The following is a 20,435-nucleotide window of genomic DNA, read 5'->3' on the forward strand; positions in this document are numbered from 1 at the left end:
ACCCTATTCTAGCGGTTTTCAAAGCGCCGGGATATGTCATTTTTTTTTTTTTAATTAATTTTTTTAGCACCTGTAATGTACCTACAATACATATTTTCCAATAGCAAATACAATACCACATTAAACCAAGAAACTAAATATATTTAATTACACCATATCAATAATTATATCCCAAATGTCTAGAATGTTATACATACACGAAATAATACATCCCAAGTGTCTAGAATGTTCCGAGGCGCACGTACACTACGATTTCACCATTGCACATTGAGTTTCAAAAATGTAAGCCACCCGCTTGCTCCCAAATAACAACCCATCACAGCATACCATATGTATTTACTTAGACAAAATATGAGAAATTGACAACAAATTGAACAACAATACGTCAACATTCACAGAACAAACAACACTCACAACATAAAATACACCACATTTTCTCTCCATGCAAGCCACCCACTTGCTCCAAAACAACAACCCACCACAGCAGTAATGTAAACACATTATTTTACAATTTAAGGGAATTAAGAAGCAGATCTTACTCACTCTTTAGCAATCCCAGTGTTTGCCCACGGAAAGAAGAAGGTAAACTTCAAACAAGCTGCCACTCCTGCAAAAGTGAACTAACCATTACTCACTACTATGATAACTTAAATGACGTAAATTAGGTCAATTCCTGTCCAAAACCATGTAACAAGTGAACCACGGTATAGGCTTGTTTTAGTTTTGATATACTTTTTTTTTTTTATAGGTAAACAGAAAACTTTTATTAAAGGGAGAAAAAAATAAAAGAGAAGTACAAGATGTTCATGATGATGAACAACAACACAACAGCAACAAAACAGCAACACAGCACAACACTACACAACACACCACAATACAACAACAAGACATAAGTCTGAAGCTAAGAGAAGGCATAAACTCAGAGAGAGAACACTCGTAAAACCCCAGCAACAAGACTGCTCCATTAGTGTCCATTCGTTATAAACTGTTTATAATTATTTCATTCTTTTAGTGTCCATTCATTACACTTTTTTATTCATTAAACCCATTAAGAGATTTCATGTAGATAAATTTTAATATTCCTTTATTTGACAAAAAACTAGTGAGTTCTTGCTACTATAATCCTATATTAAAATTTTTTTACTTTAACAGTAGACATTACCCATCTAAGCAAGCAATGCCAAGTGCCATGCCCAAAACTTTAGCCTCTTTAATCATGCATGAAAACTCGGATCCCTTATTTCTTTGTAGAGAGTTAACATTTTGCAAGTTTCTATCTCTTGAGTAACCTGCCTTCATAAACCAAATGAAATTAGTATGAAGAACTTTCCAAAAAAAAAAAAAAAAGCACCCAAAATAAGTTTAAAAGAAAGTAAACAACATAGAGTGATTGCATTTGCACACAAGGATTCTCACCTCACTTCCTGAATTTAAGCGGCATGTATAAGTTGATAACTTAATAGAGGAATGGATCCATCTACAGGCAACAAAGATTACTTAAAATTAAGATATGTGGTCAAGAATAAATTATCTAAAGTTCCATCATTTGCAGATTACTGTAAATTTGTTCCCTGAGGTCAGCCCTCTTCTAAATTATCTATAGCAGGATTTGAAATTAAAGTACCAAAGGTGTATGCATTAGGCACATAAAAACTTACATGATATTCATAATTAAGAACAAAGTAGTAAACCAAAAATGAACATATATATATATATATACCATTCTATGCTTCCTAAGGGACAATTATGTAATATTAAGGCTAGATATATGATCTTAAGAAAATAATTAATAGAAATGTTAATGAAAAGAAACAAATAATTGATCACTAGAATGCTAAAAAATACGAACATCTTGAATTAATATGATTTGCAAAGTTTGATAACAATGGGGGTTCAAAACATATGTGTGAAAAAGCTTTATAGAAATTTCCCAAGTTAACCATATACTATTTGTAATATATGACATAAAGATTTGAAATTTCCAGTTAACATACAATCTTGACTGCACCCAACTCATTTTGACTTTAATTGCAATAAAGTGCACAAGTTTACTTGTTAATATTGTTGTGAGCACCAAAAATAAATAAACATAACAATTAACAGTCTCAATGATACTCAAAGTAAATTAACAGCACTACCTTAAAAATAAACACAGTAATCAAATTTTACCGCAAATTCATTTACACCACACAATTTAGCAGCCAACTCTTTCAAACTACAATGGAACTAAGATAGAATATAGGTACTATTCAATTAGCACACTGAAAGCGATTTTTCTTTGTAAAAAGAAAAACCAACATTGCTCCTAAAAGCAATTAAAAGTACATATAAAGTGCCAACCAACCGTTGTGCAAAAACGTATCTCCAAGATCACGAAAATTACAACGAACCCAATTCAAAATTGCAACTTTCCATAACATTAAAGCATAAAAATTTGAACTTTATCAGTTTAACTACTCTAAAACCAATTGAAGCAGTAAATAAATCAAATTAGCTCAGATTCAAATCCAGACAACTAAAAATAAATAAAAGCATTAAAAAATGAAAAAAAACAAAACCGTTTCTCTTTTTTTTTAAACCCAAATTCCACGTACATAAATTATAACCCGTTTGGTTTCCGAAAAACATATAACAATCAAGAAAATATTTTTTTATAAAAAAATTAATTTTTTTAAATTAATTGTTTTGATAATGATTTTCTCGGAAGCCACTGATCTTGAAACTTCACAACAATCCAAAAAAAAAAATCATCGACAATCTATAACTAAAAAAAAATCTAAATTTTGAAAAGAAGAGGGAGGGAGGGAGGGAGGGAGAGAGAGTTACCTTATTGGAGAGAGATCTAGCGAGAAAGGCTGCGAGAAAGCCGATCTACCCAGTTTGGCGGTGGGGAGGAGGAATAGCGGTAGTGGGGAGGAGGACGAGGCGCTGCTGCTTGGTGAACGCCGATCTCCTCCGGCTTTGTCCTTCCGGCGACACTTGATCTCCACCGGCCTTCTCCCCCTCTCTCCCTCTGCTGCGTTCTTTCTCCCTCTCTCTCTTTTTTTTCTCTGATGTGATATAGTTAACTTGAAGTAAATAGAATAACGTGTCTCATTTTTTTTTTTTTTTGATAAAAAGAATGGTTGAAGTTGAGTAATGAATTGGGTGTGAAAATGTTTGGTCTTTAAAATTAGTAGGTTGAAATAAAATTGAGTTAATCCCTTTGTATGTAATTGTGTGATATGATATTTAATATTAAATAGGTTTCTTTTTTTGAGAAAAAAATAGAAGAGATAATTAATTAATTAATGAAAAGTTATTTAATTATTAAATAACACCTATCTATTCACTTACAAGTTTTTCAATTAACATTGTTTTCTAAAAAAAAAAAACAAGTTTTTCAACTAACAAGATAAATAAGTAAAAATTAAAAAAATATTTAAAAAAAAAAAAAAAAACTACCCTTGGATTCCACTTTCCATGTTTTACTCCTAAAAAAGTGCTTTTAATATGCTAACAACGTTTTCCACTTTTTCAATTATCAATTTAATTTTTTCCCTTTTACAATAGATTATATTTAAATTGTCACCTCCCATGTTTTACTCCTAAAAAATTGCTTTTAATTTATTCAGTTTTTTTTTTTCCTTTTACAATTGATTACATTTAATTTTCACTTCCCATATTTTACTCCTAAAAAACTGCTTCACTTTCCCACTTTTTCAATTACTAAATTCAATTTTGTTTTTCATTTATCAAAAAAAAAAAAAGCTCTTCCTTTTTCTTCTTCTTCTCCTTTCAGATTTGGTTTCCAAATCCTATATATATATATAAAGATTTGGTTCCTAAACAATTAAACAGACATTGTCAGAGGCTCAAACAGCTTTTTAGATTTATCTTTTGCAATTCCTCTTTCTTTTATTTTATTTTTTATTTATCATGGCTGCCAAGTATATATAATTGAGGATTACATACCCATGGATGAATATAAGTTTGGATAAATGAATCATTTAAAAACAAAGTATTCTTTTTTTGTACATTACTAAAATTAAAAAAAAAAAAAAGTTTAGATATGCCCACAAATATGGGACTGAATTGAGTATTGATAATAAAAAGGAATAGATATGGGACTGAAAGATCTATTGCTTAATGTGTACGCAGGTGCAATGAACGTTATAAATTGATTACTACATTAACAAAATTGTCAAAAAGAAATATAATTATAGAATACTAACCTCTGAGCACGCGCGTGAGCGCTTGTTCAGAGGCTTTTCTATTTTGTTGGATAAAGGTTAATAATTTGCATCAATTAAATTTGGGATTACTACATTTTCAATCACAAAAAAAAAAAAAAAAAAAAAAAAAAAAAAAAAAAACCTAGGGGTGTGATGAGTATTATGCGTTTGAGGTGAAAAAAAATTTCATCACACCCCTAGGTTGTTTTTCCCCCATGATTGGAAAATATAGTAATCACAAATTATAATGGATACAAATTATTAACCTTTACCCAATAAAATTTATTTAATTATTAAATAATAAAAATATGTAAATATATTTTAATACCACAAACTAATTGAGTATAATTTAATAATTAATAAGAATTATATAATACTTCAAATTAATAAATATAATTTAACACTACAAATTAATAAAATGTAACAAAATTTAATTGAATTTAATACTTCAAACTAATTTAATATATTTTAATTTAATACTTCAAATTAATAAAATATAATTCCTCACTACAAATTATTAATGTGGGGAAAAGGGTCAGGCCAAGTTAATGGCGAATGCCACGAGAGGACTGTTTCACATCCGAAAAGAGGGATGCGGAGAAGACAAGCCAGAGATGGAATCCTCTTGTGAAGGATCATCTTCCGAGGAGGATATCTCAGTCGAGGAGACATTCAGAATTCTTATATATCGAGATTAATATGACTAATACTTCAACTACATCTCTAAACTATCAAACGATAATGGTATCTACTATATTCACATGACACTTCAATGTAAATCTGAAAATTAATAATAAATGAATTCTACATACTTCTAAGACTACTAATAAATTAATTAAAATATTTTAGATTTAATACTGTCATAATTAACTAATAGATAATAAATTACCATACGCTACGTAAATGTATTAAAATATGATGTAATAACTAGAAAAAAAATGTAAGATGAGAAGAGGACCTATCAATTAAAATATAATTAAATATTACTTTGGAATGACTAAAATACCCCTAAACTAAAAGAAGGCCAACTTACCTGCATAACCGTAGAAAATTACGAAACACCCCTACCACCCAAAAATGGCTGAAACACCCCTAAAGCAAGAAAAATAGCTGAAATACCTTTGAAGCCTAAAAAGGGACCAAAATACCCTTGAATCCTAAGAAAACACCAAAATTGAAAGAAATATAATGTATTTTTCAATGAAAGACTATAATACCCCATACCTAAAAGAAGCCAACCTACCCCCAAACTCAACAAATGACCAAAATACCCCGAAACATAAAAAATACCAAAATACCCAAGAAACCCAAAAAATGAGCAAAATACATTCAAACCTAAAAATGACCAAAAAACCCCCAAAACCCAAAAAAAAAAAGTCCAAAATACCTCTGAAACCTAAAAACTTGCTGAAACCTAAAAATGGCCAATCCCAGCGCTTAGGTGACCTATCCCAGCCTTTTGGAGCGCTGGATAGGTCATTCTCCCGGGGAATGGAGAAAGAGCTGTCCCAGCCTTTTAAAAGCCTGGACAGCTCTTTCTCATAAGGGAATGGAGAATGACTGTCCCAGCGCTTTAAAGCGCTGGGACAGCTCTTTCTCCATAAGGGAATGGATGGACCTGTCCCGGGGCTTTTAAAAGCGCCGGGACAGGTTTTTCCCTAAGGCAATTGAGGGACCTGTCCCAGCGCTTTTCAAAGCCCGGGACAGGTTTTTCCCATAACAAATGGATGGACCTGTGCCAGCGCTTTCAAAAGCGCCGGGACAGGTTTTTTCCCATAAGGAATTGAGGGACCTGTCCCACGCTTTTCAAAGCGCCGGGACAGGTTTTTCCCATAACAAATGGATGGACCTGTGCCAGCGCTTTCAAAAGCGCCGGGAAGGTTTTTTCCATAAGGCAATTGAGGGACCTATCCCAGCGCTTTTCAAAGCGCCGGGACAGGTCTTTTCCCATAACGGAATGGATGGACCTGTCCCAGCGCTTTCAAAAGCGCGGGACAGTCTTTTCCCATAAGGGAATGGATGGACCTGTCCCACGCTTTTGGACTTCCTATACCAGCGTTTTTAAAAAACGCCTCTATAGGCCTCCTATTGCAGCGCTTTATAAAGCCCGTTTTGAGCCGCCGCAATAGGATTTCCATNTATAATAGTGATAGGTGATCACACCATAATATAGTACACCCTCTCTTATACAATATTCCCCACTTGGTGGATGGTGTTGTTTCACCAACTTTCAGTAGAGTATTAATTAAACGTTAGAGTTAGTTATTTACTGAAGAGTTGAGTCTCTTAGATAAGATACAACCCTAGGTAAATAGACATATCTCTTCCCAAGAGACACAAAGGAGTCTATAAATACTAAAACTCCTCATTCATTGTTACATTTTAATTCTCTCTCGTTCTGTGTTGGTGATTCTCAGTCTAACAATATTACCATACACATTAAGGAACCATTAATATGGGTATGAACAATTACACCCTTTCGCACAAATGGGCAATCTTCACTTACATTGTTAAGGGTGGGGGTTACGAATAATTCTTAAGAGAGAGATAACTGCAACTTTTATAAGCTTAAACTTCAAATAACTATATGGAAAATTCTTTGTTTATATTATACTAACAATGTAAGATTTATATTGTAGACTAAATAAATGTGTACAACATTGTGCATATATTTGTTTAATCTACAATGTAACATTTACATTACTATAGTACAATGTAAACCTATAATTACCCTAACTATATATACCATAAATAATTACTAATACTAAAAAAAAAAAAAGCTAACTTTTCCTCGAAGAAAAAAAAATGGCAGCAATGGCCCCCATTTAGGGGTGGCCAAATTAAATACGACCTGTGAATCCAAATCCGATACAATACAACACAAAATTAGTAAGTTATGGGTTAAACTTTAATGGGTTCATGTTATATTCGGGTTGACACGACTAACCTGTTTAATAAATAGGTTGAGTTAGTGTCTATCACATGGAACCCATTTGACTTGTCTAACTAGTTTAATTAAATGACATTTTACCAATATACCTTTCAAACCCTAGATATATAAACTTATTAGCTGTTGTAATTTATTTTCTTTGACATATTATGATTAATTATTTGTAATATTGAGATATATTTTAGTTTTGAATTATTATTTGTAATACAGTTACTCATTAGTTCTCAATTTTATATTAAAAATATTTATTTGTTTGATTTTTCATAATTCATATTAATTTAGTTAATACTAAAATTATTTTTTTTTTCCCATTTTGATAAAATCTTATAAACATGTCAACATAACTAACCCTAATAAATGGGTTGTGTTAGGATTGAAAAATCTTGACCCATTTAATAAACATGTCGGATTAAAGTTGACCTATATAGTCAAATACTCATGAGTCAACACGACATGAACCCAACAATGCGAACACGAATTGCCACCCCCAACCCCATTCAATGTAAGAGAGAGAGAGAGAGAGAGAGAGAGAGAGAGAGAGAGAGATACAAAACACAAATGACATTATTTCGACCAGGAGAAAGTCGTCTCCTTCCCTAGTAACATCAATCAAGAGAGAGAAACAAACGAAAAAAAGTAAAAGAAAAACTAGGAAAATGTCACTAATTACTCCCTATAAACGATCTACCATATCACAACTACGTACAGTACATAACAGTCGAAATTTCTATGATCTACGTTGTACAGCATGCATGAACCAGCATCAAGAGTACGTACGTTTCACAAACTTTTTTCTTTAGCCATGTGATTTTATTATTTGATAGCATTCAGACCACCATGACTTCCTTGAAAAGTGTATAGTCCATTGCAAGAGATATTGCAGCCTCCGCACTTGCCACTCCTCATGTGGAAACTTGGTTCTCTAGGAACTGTCAAGGGCCTGCTTGATCTGCAAAATGGGGAAACAATTGATGGTATCAATAGTTTCCAGCTCCCATATGAATTGAATCTCAGACATAGATCCTCTTCTTTAAGATTGAAAAAATCACTAAGGTTCTAAAAACGTAGTAAAAGACTAGTCATACATAAAGGCAAAATTTATTTGTTGTGCTATATCAACTCTAGTATAGATTATGAAACCTGAATTAGATCAACGAATTGTCCGAATATTGGCCATAATTCTATGGATCTTTCACTAATTTCGTATTTTTTTTTAAAAAAAAAAAAGGAAAAAAGGTCTATTAATTTTTTAAATCCAAGTTGCTTATCAAAATACAAGCAAAACCGTTTCAATTACCAGATATCAACAATTCCGTGAAGTTTTTCCATTGATTTTTTTTTTTTTTTGAAAATTAAATCAGTTTTCCATTTTTTTGGCCTCATCATTTCGAAGAAAAACTTCAATTCCGATTTGATATAATCCCCTTTCCCAAAAAAACGGATGATCATTTAAATATATACTTGCCAAAAAAATTCCGTTGATGTACACTGTCTGAACCCAAATTTAGGATACCTAAACATAATTAAGGCCCTTAATTACCTTTGTGGGAAAAAGGGTCTATCAAAAAAGGGCATCAATTGAGCTCTTGGAATCATCTCCTTTCTAAGCAAACGAACCTCTTCCTCTTCTATCATCTGTTTCATAATCAGCATTTCTATCAAAGCTAGTGCTCTCACATAACATATAATTGGTTATATATATATATATGGCTTACCTTCTGCAACCTTTCTGCTTGTTTCTTCTGTTGCTCTATGACAAACAACTTGGTAGCAACCTGCATGTATATTTATTCATACGTTTATAGAAATTTGGAGAAATGATCAAACTAAGCTCTAGTTTATACACAAATTAAACAAGCAAGGTCATGATCAAGACTCACCTCGTAGTTGAACATTGCGCGTTTGATGGCTCTTTCTTGGGTATGAAGTTTGAAATCTTGTGGCTTGGTGTTCTCTCTTGGTGGAGACTTCTGAGAAGCCTAGAGTGATGGATAGAAATGCATTTGGAGTCTCACAATTGAGAGACATCAAGAAAAAGAAAGGAATGGGACAACTGAAGTTGAATAAATTTACCTTGGATTTGCCAAAGAGCCTGTCTTTGAGCTCATCTTTTGTCTGTGAATTAAAAAACATCCATTTTTATATACTTTAGTGACAATCATGTACCACCAACTACGTAAGCTTCCAGGCCAACATTCATGTAAGAATGAGCGTATGATAGAGAAGAAAAATGCCTATATCATGATTATGCAAATAAAGGGGCCTTTTTGCCAAGGAAGTCGATACCGTACCGGTATCAGCCGTACCGGTTGCATACCGGTATCGAAACATTAACGTTTCGTACCGGTTTAAATACCGGCCGTACCGGCCATACCGGCCAATTTCGGGTAATACCGGCCGGTACCGGGCGTACCGGCCGGTACAGAAAAAAGTTTTTTTTTTTTTTAATTTTTGAATTTTTTTTAGGGTAGAATGGTAACTTATTTGCATTAACTTATTAGTATTATTTGTTTTCTTAGTATATAATAGTAACTTTTAAGTTTTCTATTTTTTATATTGTGTGTGTGTGTGTGTGTGTGTGTGTGTTTTTTTTTTTTTTTTCTTTTAATTAATACTAAAGTCTAAAACCATGAATAATTAGTTTTGAATTGAGAAATGTTTTATGATAAGCTTTTATATTTATTATAATATATACACACACACATACATGTATATATTTATTTATAAATATAAAAAATAGCGGTAAACCTGAAACGGTACACCGGTATTGACCGGTATCCGAAATATATCGTACCACTGAGCAAACCGGTATAGCCTCCGGTACGGTATTGACCTCCTTGCTTTTTGCTCAGACTCTTTTGACCTTTATTTCTCTCAATTGTTGCATATATATGAAGTTTTAATATCTTCATACCTAAAAATTTTTTTAAAATTTTTCTAGGCTGTAGTGTGATATGGTAGAAACACTTACAAAACTTAGGTTTAACATGTATTACATACATATTAGGGATAATTTGAAGTGAGAAATGAATCTAGAAAATTCACAGTATGATGCATTATTATAACAAGTATATGGGACAATATCTAGGTGATTATTGAAAATCCATTTGATTATTGAAAATATTAATATATGTTATTAAACAGTGGATAAAATGCACATGGTACCAAAACTTGAATAGTGTTAGAATAATTTTTATTTGAAATAAATCCATTTTATTATCCACGTTAAATATTACAAATTTCGTGCTACATTATTTAAAATTTTAAATAATATAAGACTCTATAAGTTATCAAATTTAAAAAATAAAAATAAAATATTAACCATAAAATAGACTTAAAATTGATAAGATTATGTTCCACATGAGTCGAGGTTTTTTTTTTTTTTTTATTTTTTATAATTGTTTTAAGCTGATAAGTCGTCCTCAACAGTCAACACAACCAATTTAATTTGAGAACTCTTATTGAATGGAAGCTTTCTTTATTCCTTTTTTCCCCCCACTCTTTTTTAAGTGTATGTGTTTCTCCTATTTGCCAAGTGGAGAAATACTTTGGAATAAATGACGTTTCACATGTGAAAATGTTATTTTTCACAACTAGTGCACTAACCGTTACTATTGTGCATATGTGGAAGAACCTAGAATTAGATTGACTTGTTGTGCACTTCCTGTGGATCCTGAATTATTAATTTTATCAATATTAAGGAAACAATAATGGCAAATAAGGAACTTCCTCCATAAAAGGGATACCATAGGAGAAAGGTAGCAACAATGATTAGATTTTCTTTTCCACTTTCCTTCTCTAAAGTTATGTAAAGTTGATTCTCAAAAAAAAAAAAAAATAATGTAAAGTTGTCTATAATCATAACTTCAAAGATAAGATCGAGCGTGTCTATATTGCTTCTACAGTATGTAAAGCTGTCCACAATTTTATAAATTATGACTTCATAATTGAGGTAGGGTAAACCAAAATGAGATATCTTTTTGCTCACACAATAAGTTATGAACCTAAGATATATCTCACCCCCACACTCCCTCCATGCATCCCCTTTTCAAATCCAAGAATACATCAACTGTAACTTAGATTAAAATTTCAAAACTAAGTTAAAATGTGACATCTTAAGTCAGTTCATTTAGTACAATTTATTTTTAAAATGTAATTATTTAAAAAACTTAGACTTAGGAAAAATTTGAAGTTTAAAAAACTATATGCGATTTCAAAACACATTACCAAATGAGTCCTAATTCTAGGGGCCAAACTCATGTGCTACTTTGGTAATGATATGTTTATAGGAGCCTAGCCAGTTGAAGTAGAACATATCTCACCATTCCTCTAGAAGTAGAGCTCCACGAGAGTGCAGATTGTGAACTAGCCTTCATAAACTTTGAAGCAAAAAAAAAGAACAAAAATTTATATTAAGTACAAACATTGTACTAAGAGCATTAAAGAGTAAACAAAATAAAGAAGAAGAAGCATAAAGAACCTTAAGTGCTGATTTGGTGTGTGTCTTCTCCATGTTAGCTAGGCTTTGATGGTTGAACCGTTACAGAATTGAAGTGAATATATAAAGGGTTGGAAAATTGGAGGTTGGAGATTGGTAGCTGTCTTCACTGCTTATTTCTGTTGCTACATCACCAGCATGCTTAAATATTTGCATGCTCTCTTGCACCAAACTTTCTGATTAAACCTCCCTCTCATTCATATATTTGTCATACGTAATTACCCTACTAATTAAGTTTCTTCAAATCTCCTTTTGGGGTTTTAATTAAAGACATAATTCCTGGTTCCTATCAACTATCATCAAAAAACTTCAGTCCTAATTAAAGCAAGAGCATGACATGGTTTTGTCAACAGCTTACGATCTCAGTAAGACTAGCTAGCAACTCAGCTAGAGTTGTCAGTGTTTACGAGAAAATTTGAAATGCTAATTTCTATATTAAAAATGTCAATGACAAAAGTTTTCAGAAAATAGATAAAAGAACAATATGCAATGATATGATTCTACATTTTTTTAACTAGATTGAAATAGTGTAGGTCAATTGTTTAATGTGATAATTGCAAAGTGAGAGTAAAGTGAAGAAACTGAACTGTACGTGTAATTCTTTTTGGCTTGCCATGGAGGGAATCCCAATGATTTAAAAATTTAAATTACACGTACCCAAAAAAAAAAAAAAGAGATTTCCGCTAAAGTACATGTAACAGTAATAGCCTTAAGGTTATTATTATAAATAAAAGCGACAGCCTTATAGTTTTAGTAAAAGTTTCATTATGAGTAGATTTCTAGTAAAAATTTAATACGCAAGTAGTGGTGCAACCAGAATTTTTTCCCAAGGGTCAAGCTAATTACTAGATCTCAAATAGGACAATTCATAATGCTATCTTCCTTCCAATATAAAAAGAAAACTCAAAGAATATATATATATATATATAAACTTGATTTAACATATGATATTTTAAATAACTCAATTTTTTTTCATACAATCATTTATAAATTATCAACTATCTTTTTTTTTAGAATCAGGACAGTAAAATATTATTAGCTTAGGCCACTCAATTTAAATCATATTAATTGTATTTAATATTTGTAAGCATTTTAGATCAAGACTTTTATAGTCAAGGTTGCACAATTAAAGTATGCCGATAATTTAAAAAATTATGACACATATAAAAATTTAATCAATTTTAAATAATTATAATAATAAACGCCCCTTACATGCATGCATAAACATCTGCAAGTCGATATAAGAAATATAACACTAATAAAAATAAATAAAAACCTTATTATTCATAGATGATAAATGTAATAAGGATCTGTCATTCCTAACCACAAAATCCGCATCTTTTATTTCTACTAAAAATTGAAAGAAAACTGAAAACATAGCATCCATATTTCTAACTATTTGTATGCAATTTAAAAAAAAAATTAAATTCGAAAATAAATAAGATTTTTATTAAAGAAATTTTGTATATTTCTAAGAACATATATCTTGAATATTGGTTTGATCATTGATGGCCTATGTATGGTGTAAGAGTAATAATAGGAAAATGACTAATTAAACATTTATTTATTTACTCTTAAGAAAATATACTTTGATTAATATTACACTTTAATTTAATGAGTTATGTATGCTATAAAAGTAATAAGAGGAAACAAAATTATGCCTTAGTCATTTAAATAAATGTAGTATAAATTTATATAAAAAAATTAAATTAAATAAAAATAAAGGGGGACCATTAGTTATATTTTAATTTCTTATAAAAAATGTATGTAGTGGGAAAATTTTAAAAGTAAGTGGGGTCATTCCCTCTAGGCCCTCTCCCTCGCCCCATAAAATACACACACGCGTGTGTGTGTGTATATATATTAACCAAAAATAAATTCTTACATTATATGAAACAAAATATTTTTATAATTAAAAGTATAAAATACATATTAAACTAAACATCAATACTTTTAGAGACATTGTATTTGTTTATTATGATAAGCTATATCATTATATGTGATCACAGTTATCAAAATCAATATCTATAATTCTATGTTTCATTAATTAACTTCAACGTTTTCATAGTTTTTAATTATAATCTTGAATTTTTTTTCTTTGATCGATTCATATTTTTCTATAGCTTGGGTTATTATATAGATTTTAATAATACATACATATTGATAGGGTTCATAGGTATAACTCTTAACTTCAAAACATATCAATTTTAAATTGTATCAATAGAATTGAGTTAGGGTGAGTTTGGGCTTTGACTTTGGATTAGAAATTACTCAAAGATAATAAGGTTGTAATTTACTCAAGATGATGAATTGGTGATATTTTGTCCATATCATTTGCCCCATATTGAATTTTGAATGAAACTTGTTTTATTGAAAAGTATGCATAGAATCTTCAACAAAACACAAATTGAATCTATTTTAGATTTGAAATAAGTGAGATACAACTATTTGAAGTTGGCATAATTGTACTCTCTATAAGAGTTCACCCTTCAGTCGATGCTGGCTAGATTCTCACTCAACTGAAATTGTGACAAAAAATAAATCAAATTTGCACATACATACATTAAAAATTTTACATAAAATAAAATTATTTAAGTTATAACAGTTTGAGAAATAAATATTTTTTTTATTTTGCTTGAAAACTATCAAAAAATTTTAAAAATATATAAAACATTATATTAAATTACTTACTATCCTGAATTAGTTGTTTTTTTTATTATTATAGTATCTTATGAAATTATATTACAATAACATAATTATTATTATTATACTAAATTAGAATACAATAAAAGAAATTGTCTTGCAGAAATAATCGTACTTTTTGTTTAGAATTATTTATTCACATCCATGTATGTACATTCACTTTTTTTTCATATATGTTTTTTATAATTTTCTTACAAAATTTTGAAACATTTGCAAAATTCTAGAATAAATGAAACACATAATTCATATTTAGTACTGTATATTCTATGATGTTTCCAACTACCATGATGAGGTAAGATTCTTTCTATTTAACCAAGAAATAAAAATACAGATGTTTAGTAAACTATAGTAATCATGATGAGGACCAAAGTATATGATAAATAGATAAAATAATAATAATAACAGCAACAACTTGAATGAGTTGTCTTGTAAGTTGACTCAGCAAATATAGCACGTTGCTTTATGTCACACTCTCTCCTTCAAATGATCACAATCAAAGGTACACGAAGACGAATAAGAAGATGAACACGGGTTGTTAAATACCCACTTTCAAGTATTTCTTGTTAAAGCCGTTATCTAACAAAGACACACAGCAATGGAGCTTTGATTGCATTTGTGGGAAACCCTCAGAAGTTATTTTGGCTTTACTATTATATGGGTAAGCAGCATGTCATGTAGTTAGTTAGGTCATGATTCGAAACTTTACCTACTACTATTGCATTGCTTGTCATTTAAGTTTTGCAAAACAAATGATTAGCTCCCTAATAGAATTTAACAAATTAATGACCCAATCTCAATCTCTCTCTCTCTCTTCATTAGAACAATCTTAACTGAAGCAGACAAGATTGGCAAACCACTGCTCTTTAGTCTATAGTAAAACTGTTGTCAATGGAGGGTGATGATAACACTTTCTCTAGCATTGGAACAAGATTTCCTACTTACCACAAGCGTGTTTCTGCAAGGAAGCAAAGTCAATTCCAATATGGAATTAATGAGTGACATTGTTCCAATCCAACATTCAACAACCAAAGAATAATAAGTAAGATTTGCCCAATATTTTAGGAAACAATTGGTTATTTGGTTGGAACTTGGCTGTCTGCTTCTTAATCAGGATTCAGATGTATCTTTGCTGCATGCTTGTGTTGTGCTTTTGTGAACTAATGTGGGAATAATTGCCCCATAGGACCTTTTGTTGGCAATTTTTGTTGGTTGCTAAGGAACTTTAAATCTAATTAATAGCAAAAAATAGTTTGTCGTTTCAAAATCTAATTAATATGATTTAGAAAGGGGAAAAAAAAAAATCAAAGCATTAAAAAGGTTTTTTTTTTTTTTAATCATGCTTGATTGATCACTAGTCAACTGACGCTTAAAAATGTTCGAAGCTTTCAACTTCAGCAATGTACCTGCCCTCGAAACTTTATGGCCCCTTTATTAATTAATTTCAATCAATTACGAATGCATATATTACTACTATAGATAAGGAATTTCATATAATCATCTATACAAATGATGATTTCCCAGTTGATAGCTTGGCTAGAAATCAAGGATAAAATAGTCTACAACTGTTATACAAAAACTAGATTTGAAAAATGTCTTTCCATATCCCCAACTGTTCCCTGATCTCAAATCCAAATTATCTGTGAAAAGAGTATGCATAAATTACACTTACAACTCCTAAAATATGATTCTTTCTCAACAAACAAACAAACAAACAAAAAACTCCTAAAATATGATGATATTAAACTTGTTATACTTGATTTTCAAAAATGGCACTACATCTCTGAATTTCCAAAATAGTTGACAATTATTTCTATAAAAATAAAAAATAATTAAAAAAAGAAGAAAAAAGAAACTTTTTTTTTTTTTGGAGAAGAAACATTATTATTAATAATTAATATTTTTTAAAGTATAGGAGTTTAAAATAAGATCTAAAAAAAATGACAAAAACATAAATGTTGATAATTCATCCATTAACTAACTTGTATTTTGAAATGATATGCGTATTTTAATTTAAAAATTATGGAGACACTAGCATTACTCTCGTGCATTGCACGGTTTTGACTATAAACGTTTATAATAATTTTATTAAAAATAATAAATTAATAATTACTTGAATTGAGTCTAGATCATATAAATTATATATGAAGTATTGTTCTTTGGATTCAAACAATCACACAACATATTTATATGAAAAAAGATCTTGAGTTTAATAATTAAAAACCTCAGAGAGAGAGAGAGAGAGAGAGAGAGAGAGAGAGAGAGAATTTTCAATGGTGAGGAAGTTAGATTTCTAGTCGTTCTAAAAATTATAAGAGAAGAAGAATTAACTTAGACTGTATGTTTAGCCCTAAATAAAAAATAAAAAACAGAAGTCATATAGTCATTGAACGTAATGTACAAAAATAATAATAATAATAATAACAAAAAAAAAAAAGTAAGTAAATGTGAATGGCAAAAAAGAAATAGGATAGACATATTTTTTTTAAAGTTATAATCAAGTTAGAAGTTTAAAGTTATCTAAAGAAGAAGAAGTTAAATTCAACCTAACTTTATCCAAAAAAGTGATAAAGTCATAGAAGAGAGGTTGATAATAACAAAATTATATCTATAAATTTCTGCATGCGTAGTATGTTATGTTGATATTTTTTTTTAATTAAGATATTTTAATAAAAGAGTAGATGAAGAATTTAGATTATAATCAAATTAAGACAGAATTTGGATTGTAATCAAAGTAAGATTTAATTATAGGAAAAAAAAAATTATATCTATTTTTTTTTAAAATCTAAAAAAAATTTTACAATTTTTTTTTAAAAAATACTAAGTATTTTAACGCACACATACAAGAAGAGAGGGGAGAAGGTTTTAAAGAAATTTCAACAATTTGGTAAAGCCACATGGTGTAACCACAACTTTTAAACCCAACTTTTACTATATAGTATATGATATGATTCTCAAGTATTAGGGATCAAAATTAGATATTTTAAATTTTAGGGACTAAAATCAAAATTTCCCAAACTTAGCTGGTATAATTTGATTTCCAATTTACTCAATAAACTAATATCATATCATACTACAAATACATAAGGGGAAAAAAGAGCATCTTCAGTTTCCCATGAAGATGGAATAATCAAATAGAAGATTACAAAATGCAGAAAATAAGATAAACCATGTAACATCAAAATTTGATATTTATTGTTTCTCAAAAAAAAATTTTGATATTTATTATGTATGTTTCCCTCTTCTTCAACGCTACAATAGCAGTTTCCTTTTTATTCATCAGAAACCTTGAAAAAGGTATACGATAAAATCAAGTTATTGATACCATCCATTCTTGGATCTGTCTCAAACTCGGGATCAATATAAAAGAATACCTGCATTTTGATTAAAATTAATTATATAATTCAATAATTTGCTGATAAATTATTTAATAAATATAATTATAATTTAAAATAATAATAATAATAAATAAAAACACGGCTTACAGGCATATCAATCTGCTCCCCCGGAAGGAGACGCTGCTCCTCAAAGCAAAAGCATTGTATTTTATTGAAGTAAACTCCAGCCTGGAAGTGGAGGGGAAAAAAAAAATTCACTACCAGATCACTTTCTCTCCCAAAGAATTAAAATATATATATTAGAAAGGAAAATATTCAACAATCTCAGTAATCAAAACGCTCTAAAGTTAAATGCAATCATATCAATCAAAAAAGAAAAATGCAAATTTCTGCTGCTAGGCCTTAAGGTATCATAATGGGCAAATACTCGTTTATATTCCATGCAAATGTAGACCCATGATCTCATAGAGTCAGCATTCCCAAGATTATCCCCTAACCTAGTTATAACTTGCAAACTTTAGAAATGAAATGTGTAGACTAAGAGTTTTGATAATTCAGAGAATTATTTTGGACTTCATTGTAATAATTCCATATCAACCAACATCAATCAATCCAGAGTATGTGTACTATGTCTGTAGCCACATTTACCTTTGACCGAGCTTTTCTCCAAAAAAACTTTATGACTTATACTTTGATTTAGTGCCCTTTGCTGTCCATCATATTCAAATTAGTTGGCAATGGCACCAGTTTAAAAGAAGGGATGGATGCATCTGCAACAAAGTGATCCCTAAGTTCTAACCAAACACTATACTATTCTGAAAACATAATTTAGATTATTGCGGTGTTTTGGATCTTATTCAAGCACAAGTTCTACAAACATGGGCACTTACAGTGTTTTATCCAAGTTACTATCATCTCTCCATCATATCAGAGTGCATTAGACTGGCTATAAAGAGCTGATATTTTTCATTTAATTTCGCTTCTTCCGAGTTTAACATATGACACACTCACTCATTCCAAATGAAATCACATTTAGACAAAATATAATGACATCTGTCACAAATCTGTTCAAGTGATTCACTCCCCCACCAAGCATCCTCGTGTTCCCTTGTAACTTTCATTATCACATTAGATAGAACATTCAAATCAGCCTCCTCTTGAGAAATAAAATAAATAAAAAAGATGAAGAAGAAGAAGCTCTCATGTCTGGTAGCTTACCATCATCCAGATATTTGCAGTCTTAATACTGAAATCCAATCAGATTGTACCATTCCACAAAAACTAACCACCTTAAACCTAGAGCTCTAACAAGAAATGACTTCAGTGAAATCAAAGTGCATTAATGATCTTATTCACAATATCTCTCTGTCATGTCAACTTAATTTGGAGAGGCATTGAACCCTAAACGTCTTCATTGGAAACGCCAGGAGGTGTCAATCGAGCTACAAGGCTCTTGGCATCGAATTTTTTATTTTTTTGTTAAAGGCTCTTCGCATTGTGAATCATTGATTGATGCTATTAGAGAGATTCAATTCCTACTTGATTTTTATTTCCATATATGATTTAATCTTATTATGAGTTTATTTCTTTCCATATTTGATGTTATATAAGAATCCTATTTAAAAGGGCCCAAAGTTCACAATTGTCAACATTGATCATGGATTTATTGAAATTTGGGTTGACAGTTTACTTCCAATGCTTTGTGCTAATTCCAAGCAAGCCAAAGTGCTGGTTCCTGGTTCCTATTTTATCCTAGGCTTGTGATTCTAAGCAAACCTAGGTGGTGATTTCTGCAATCTATTTTTCTGTTTTCATTGTATGGTATTAACTCCGAGGTACTAATTCCGAGTTTCAATCCCTTTTTTGTTCTCTTTTTATTTCCCAAACACGTTCGACCCCATTCACCTGCATCAGATTGTCCCATAAACCACAGCAATCTGTTTTTCACCATCATTAATTGTCACTCAATGAGTATATGTTAATAATGATCTTAGGATGGTGCTGGAACCACATGTCAGGTTTTACGTGGGCAACATGGTGAATAGTTTGACGGTGTCTCATTACTCTTTGCCGTGATACACTCAATTTTTGTGATGCTAATCCAAACCAAATTATATTTATTCACCTGGTTTTTATTTGGTTTGAAGTGGTGTCTGGCTTGAAGGTGAATCTTGGTAAATCTGAATTGGTTCCTGTGGGGGAGGTTTCTATTATAGAGTATTGGTGGATATTTTGGGTTGTAAGAAGGGGTCTCTCCAATGAAATATTTGGGGTTGCCACTGGGAGCTAAGTTCAAAGAGAAGACAATCTGGAATTCTATTATAAAGAAAATGGAAAGGAGATTGGCAGGCTGGAAACAATTGTATTTGTCTAAGGGTGGCAGAATTACTTTAATTAAAAGTACTCTTCTAATTTGCCAACTTATTATGTGTCCCTTTTTCCTATCCCTTGTGATGTAGCTAGGCACATTGAACAGATGCGGTGGAACTTTTTATGCAGTGGGATGGGAGACAAGTCTAAGCTTCACTTGGCTAGATACTTAGATGGGATAAGGTTTGTGCTTCTTTTCAATCAAGGAATTTGGCAATTAGAAATTTGAGACGTTTTAATGAAGCTTTACTTGGGAAATGGTTGTGGAGATTTGGTAATGAATGGGATGAGCTTTGGAGGAGAGTGGTAGAGGTGAAGTATGGACGTATTTGGGGGGGGGGGGGGGGGGGGGGGGGGGGGGGGCG

General features: G+C 30.8%; 2 protein-coding genes and 1 long non-coding RNA gene across 3 annotated transcripts in view; all 3 read right to left on the reverse strand.

The window, feature by feature from the left end:
* Positions 1-120: 120 nt before the first annotated feature.
* LOC112004883 (uncharacterized) lies at positions 121-3,060 on the reverse strand. The gene is made up of 3 exons (XR_010628889.1): positions 2,827-3,060; positions 1,163-1,477; positions 121-607 (listed from the first exon to the last, which is right to left on the reverse strand). It is a non-coding gene; the product is annotated as an uncharacterized LOC112004883 (long non-coding RNA).
* A 4,652-nt stretch (positions 3,061-7,712) lies between these two features.
* Positions 7,713-11,775, reverse strand: LOC112017649 (microtubule-destabilizing protein 60). The gene is made up of 7 exons (XM_024050110.2): positions 11,645-11,775; positions 11,487-11,543; positions 9,238-9,279; positions 9,045-9,143; positions 8,880-8,939; positions 8,705-8,799; positions 7,713-8,113 (listed from the first exon to the last, which is right to left on the reverse strand). The coding sequence occupies exons 1-7, from the start codon at positions 11,675-11,677 to the stop codon at positions 7,978-7,980; spliced, it is 522 nt and encodes a 173-aa protein (XP_023905878.1). The 5' UTR covers positions 11,678-11,775; the 3' UTR covers positions 7,713-7,977.
* A 5,596-nt stretch (positions 11,776-17,371) lies between these two features.
* Positions 17,372-20,435, reverse strand: part of LOC112017374 (cytochrome c oxidase assembly protein COX11, mitochondrial) — a 12,926-nt gene continuing 9,862 nt past the window's right edge. Inside the window, 2 exon segments of the mRNA XM_065773237.1 lie at positions 17,372-17,736; positions 17,848-17,928. Of these exon segments, the coding sequence (XP_065629309.1) occupies positions 17,635-17,736; positions 17,848-17,928 (183 nt within the window). The 3' untranslated portion in view covers positions 17,372-17,634.

The sequence above is a fragment of the Quercus suber genome, unplaced genomic scaffold (assembly GCF_002906115.3).
Source record: "Quercus suber isolate HL8 unplaced genomic scaffold, Cork oak 2.0 scaffold_71, whole genome shotgun sequence".
Taxonomy (NCBI): domain Eukaryota; kingdom Viridiplantae; phylum Streptophyta; class Magnoliopsida; order Fagales; family Fagaceae; genus Quercus; species Quercus suber.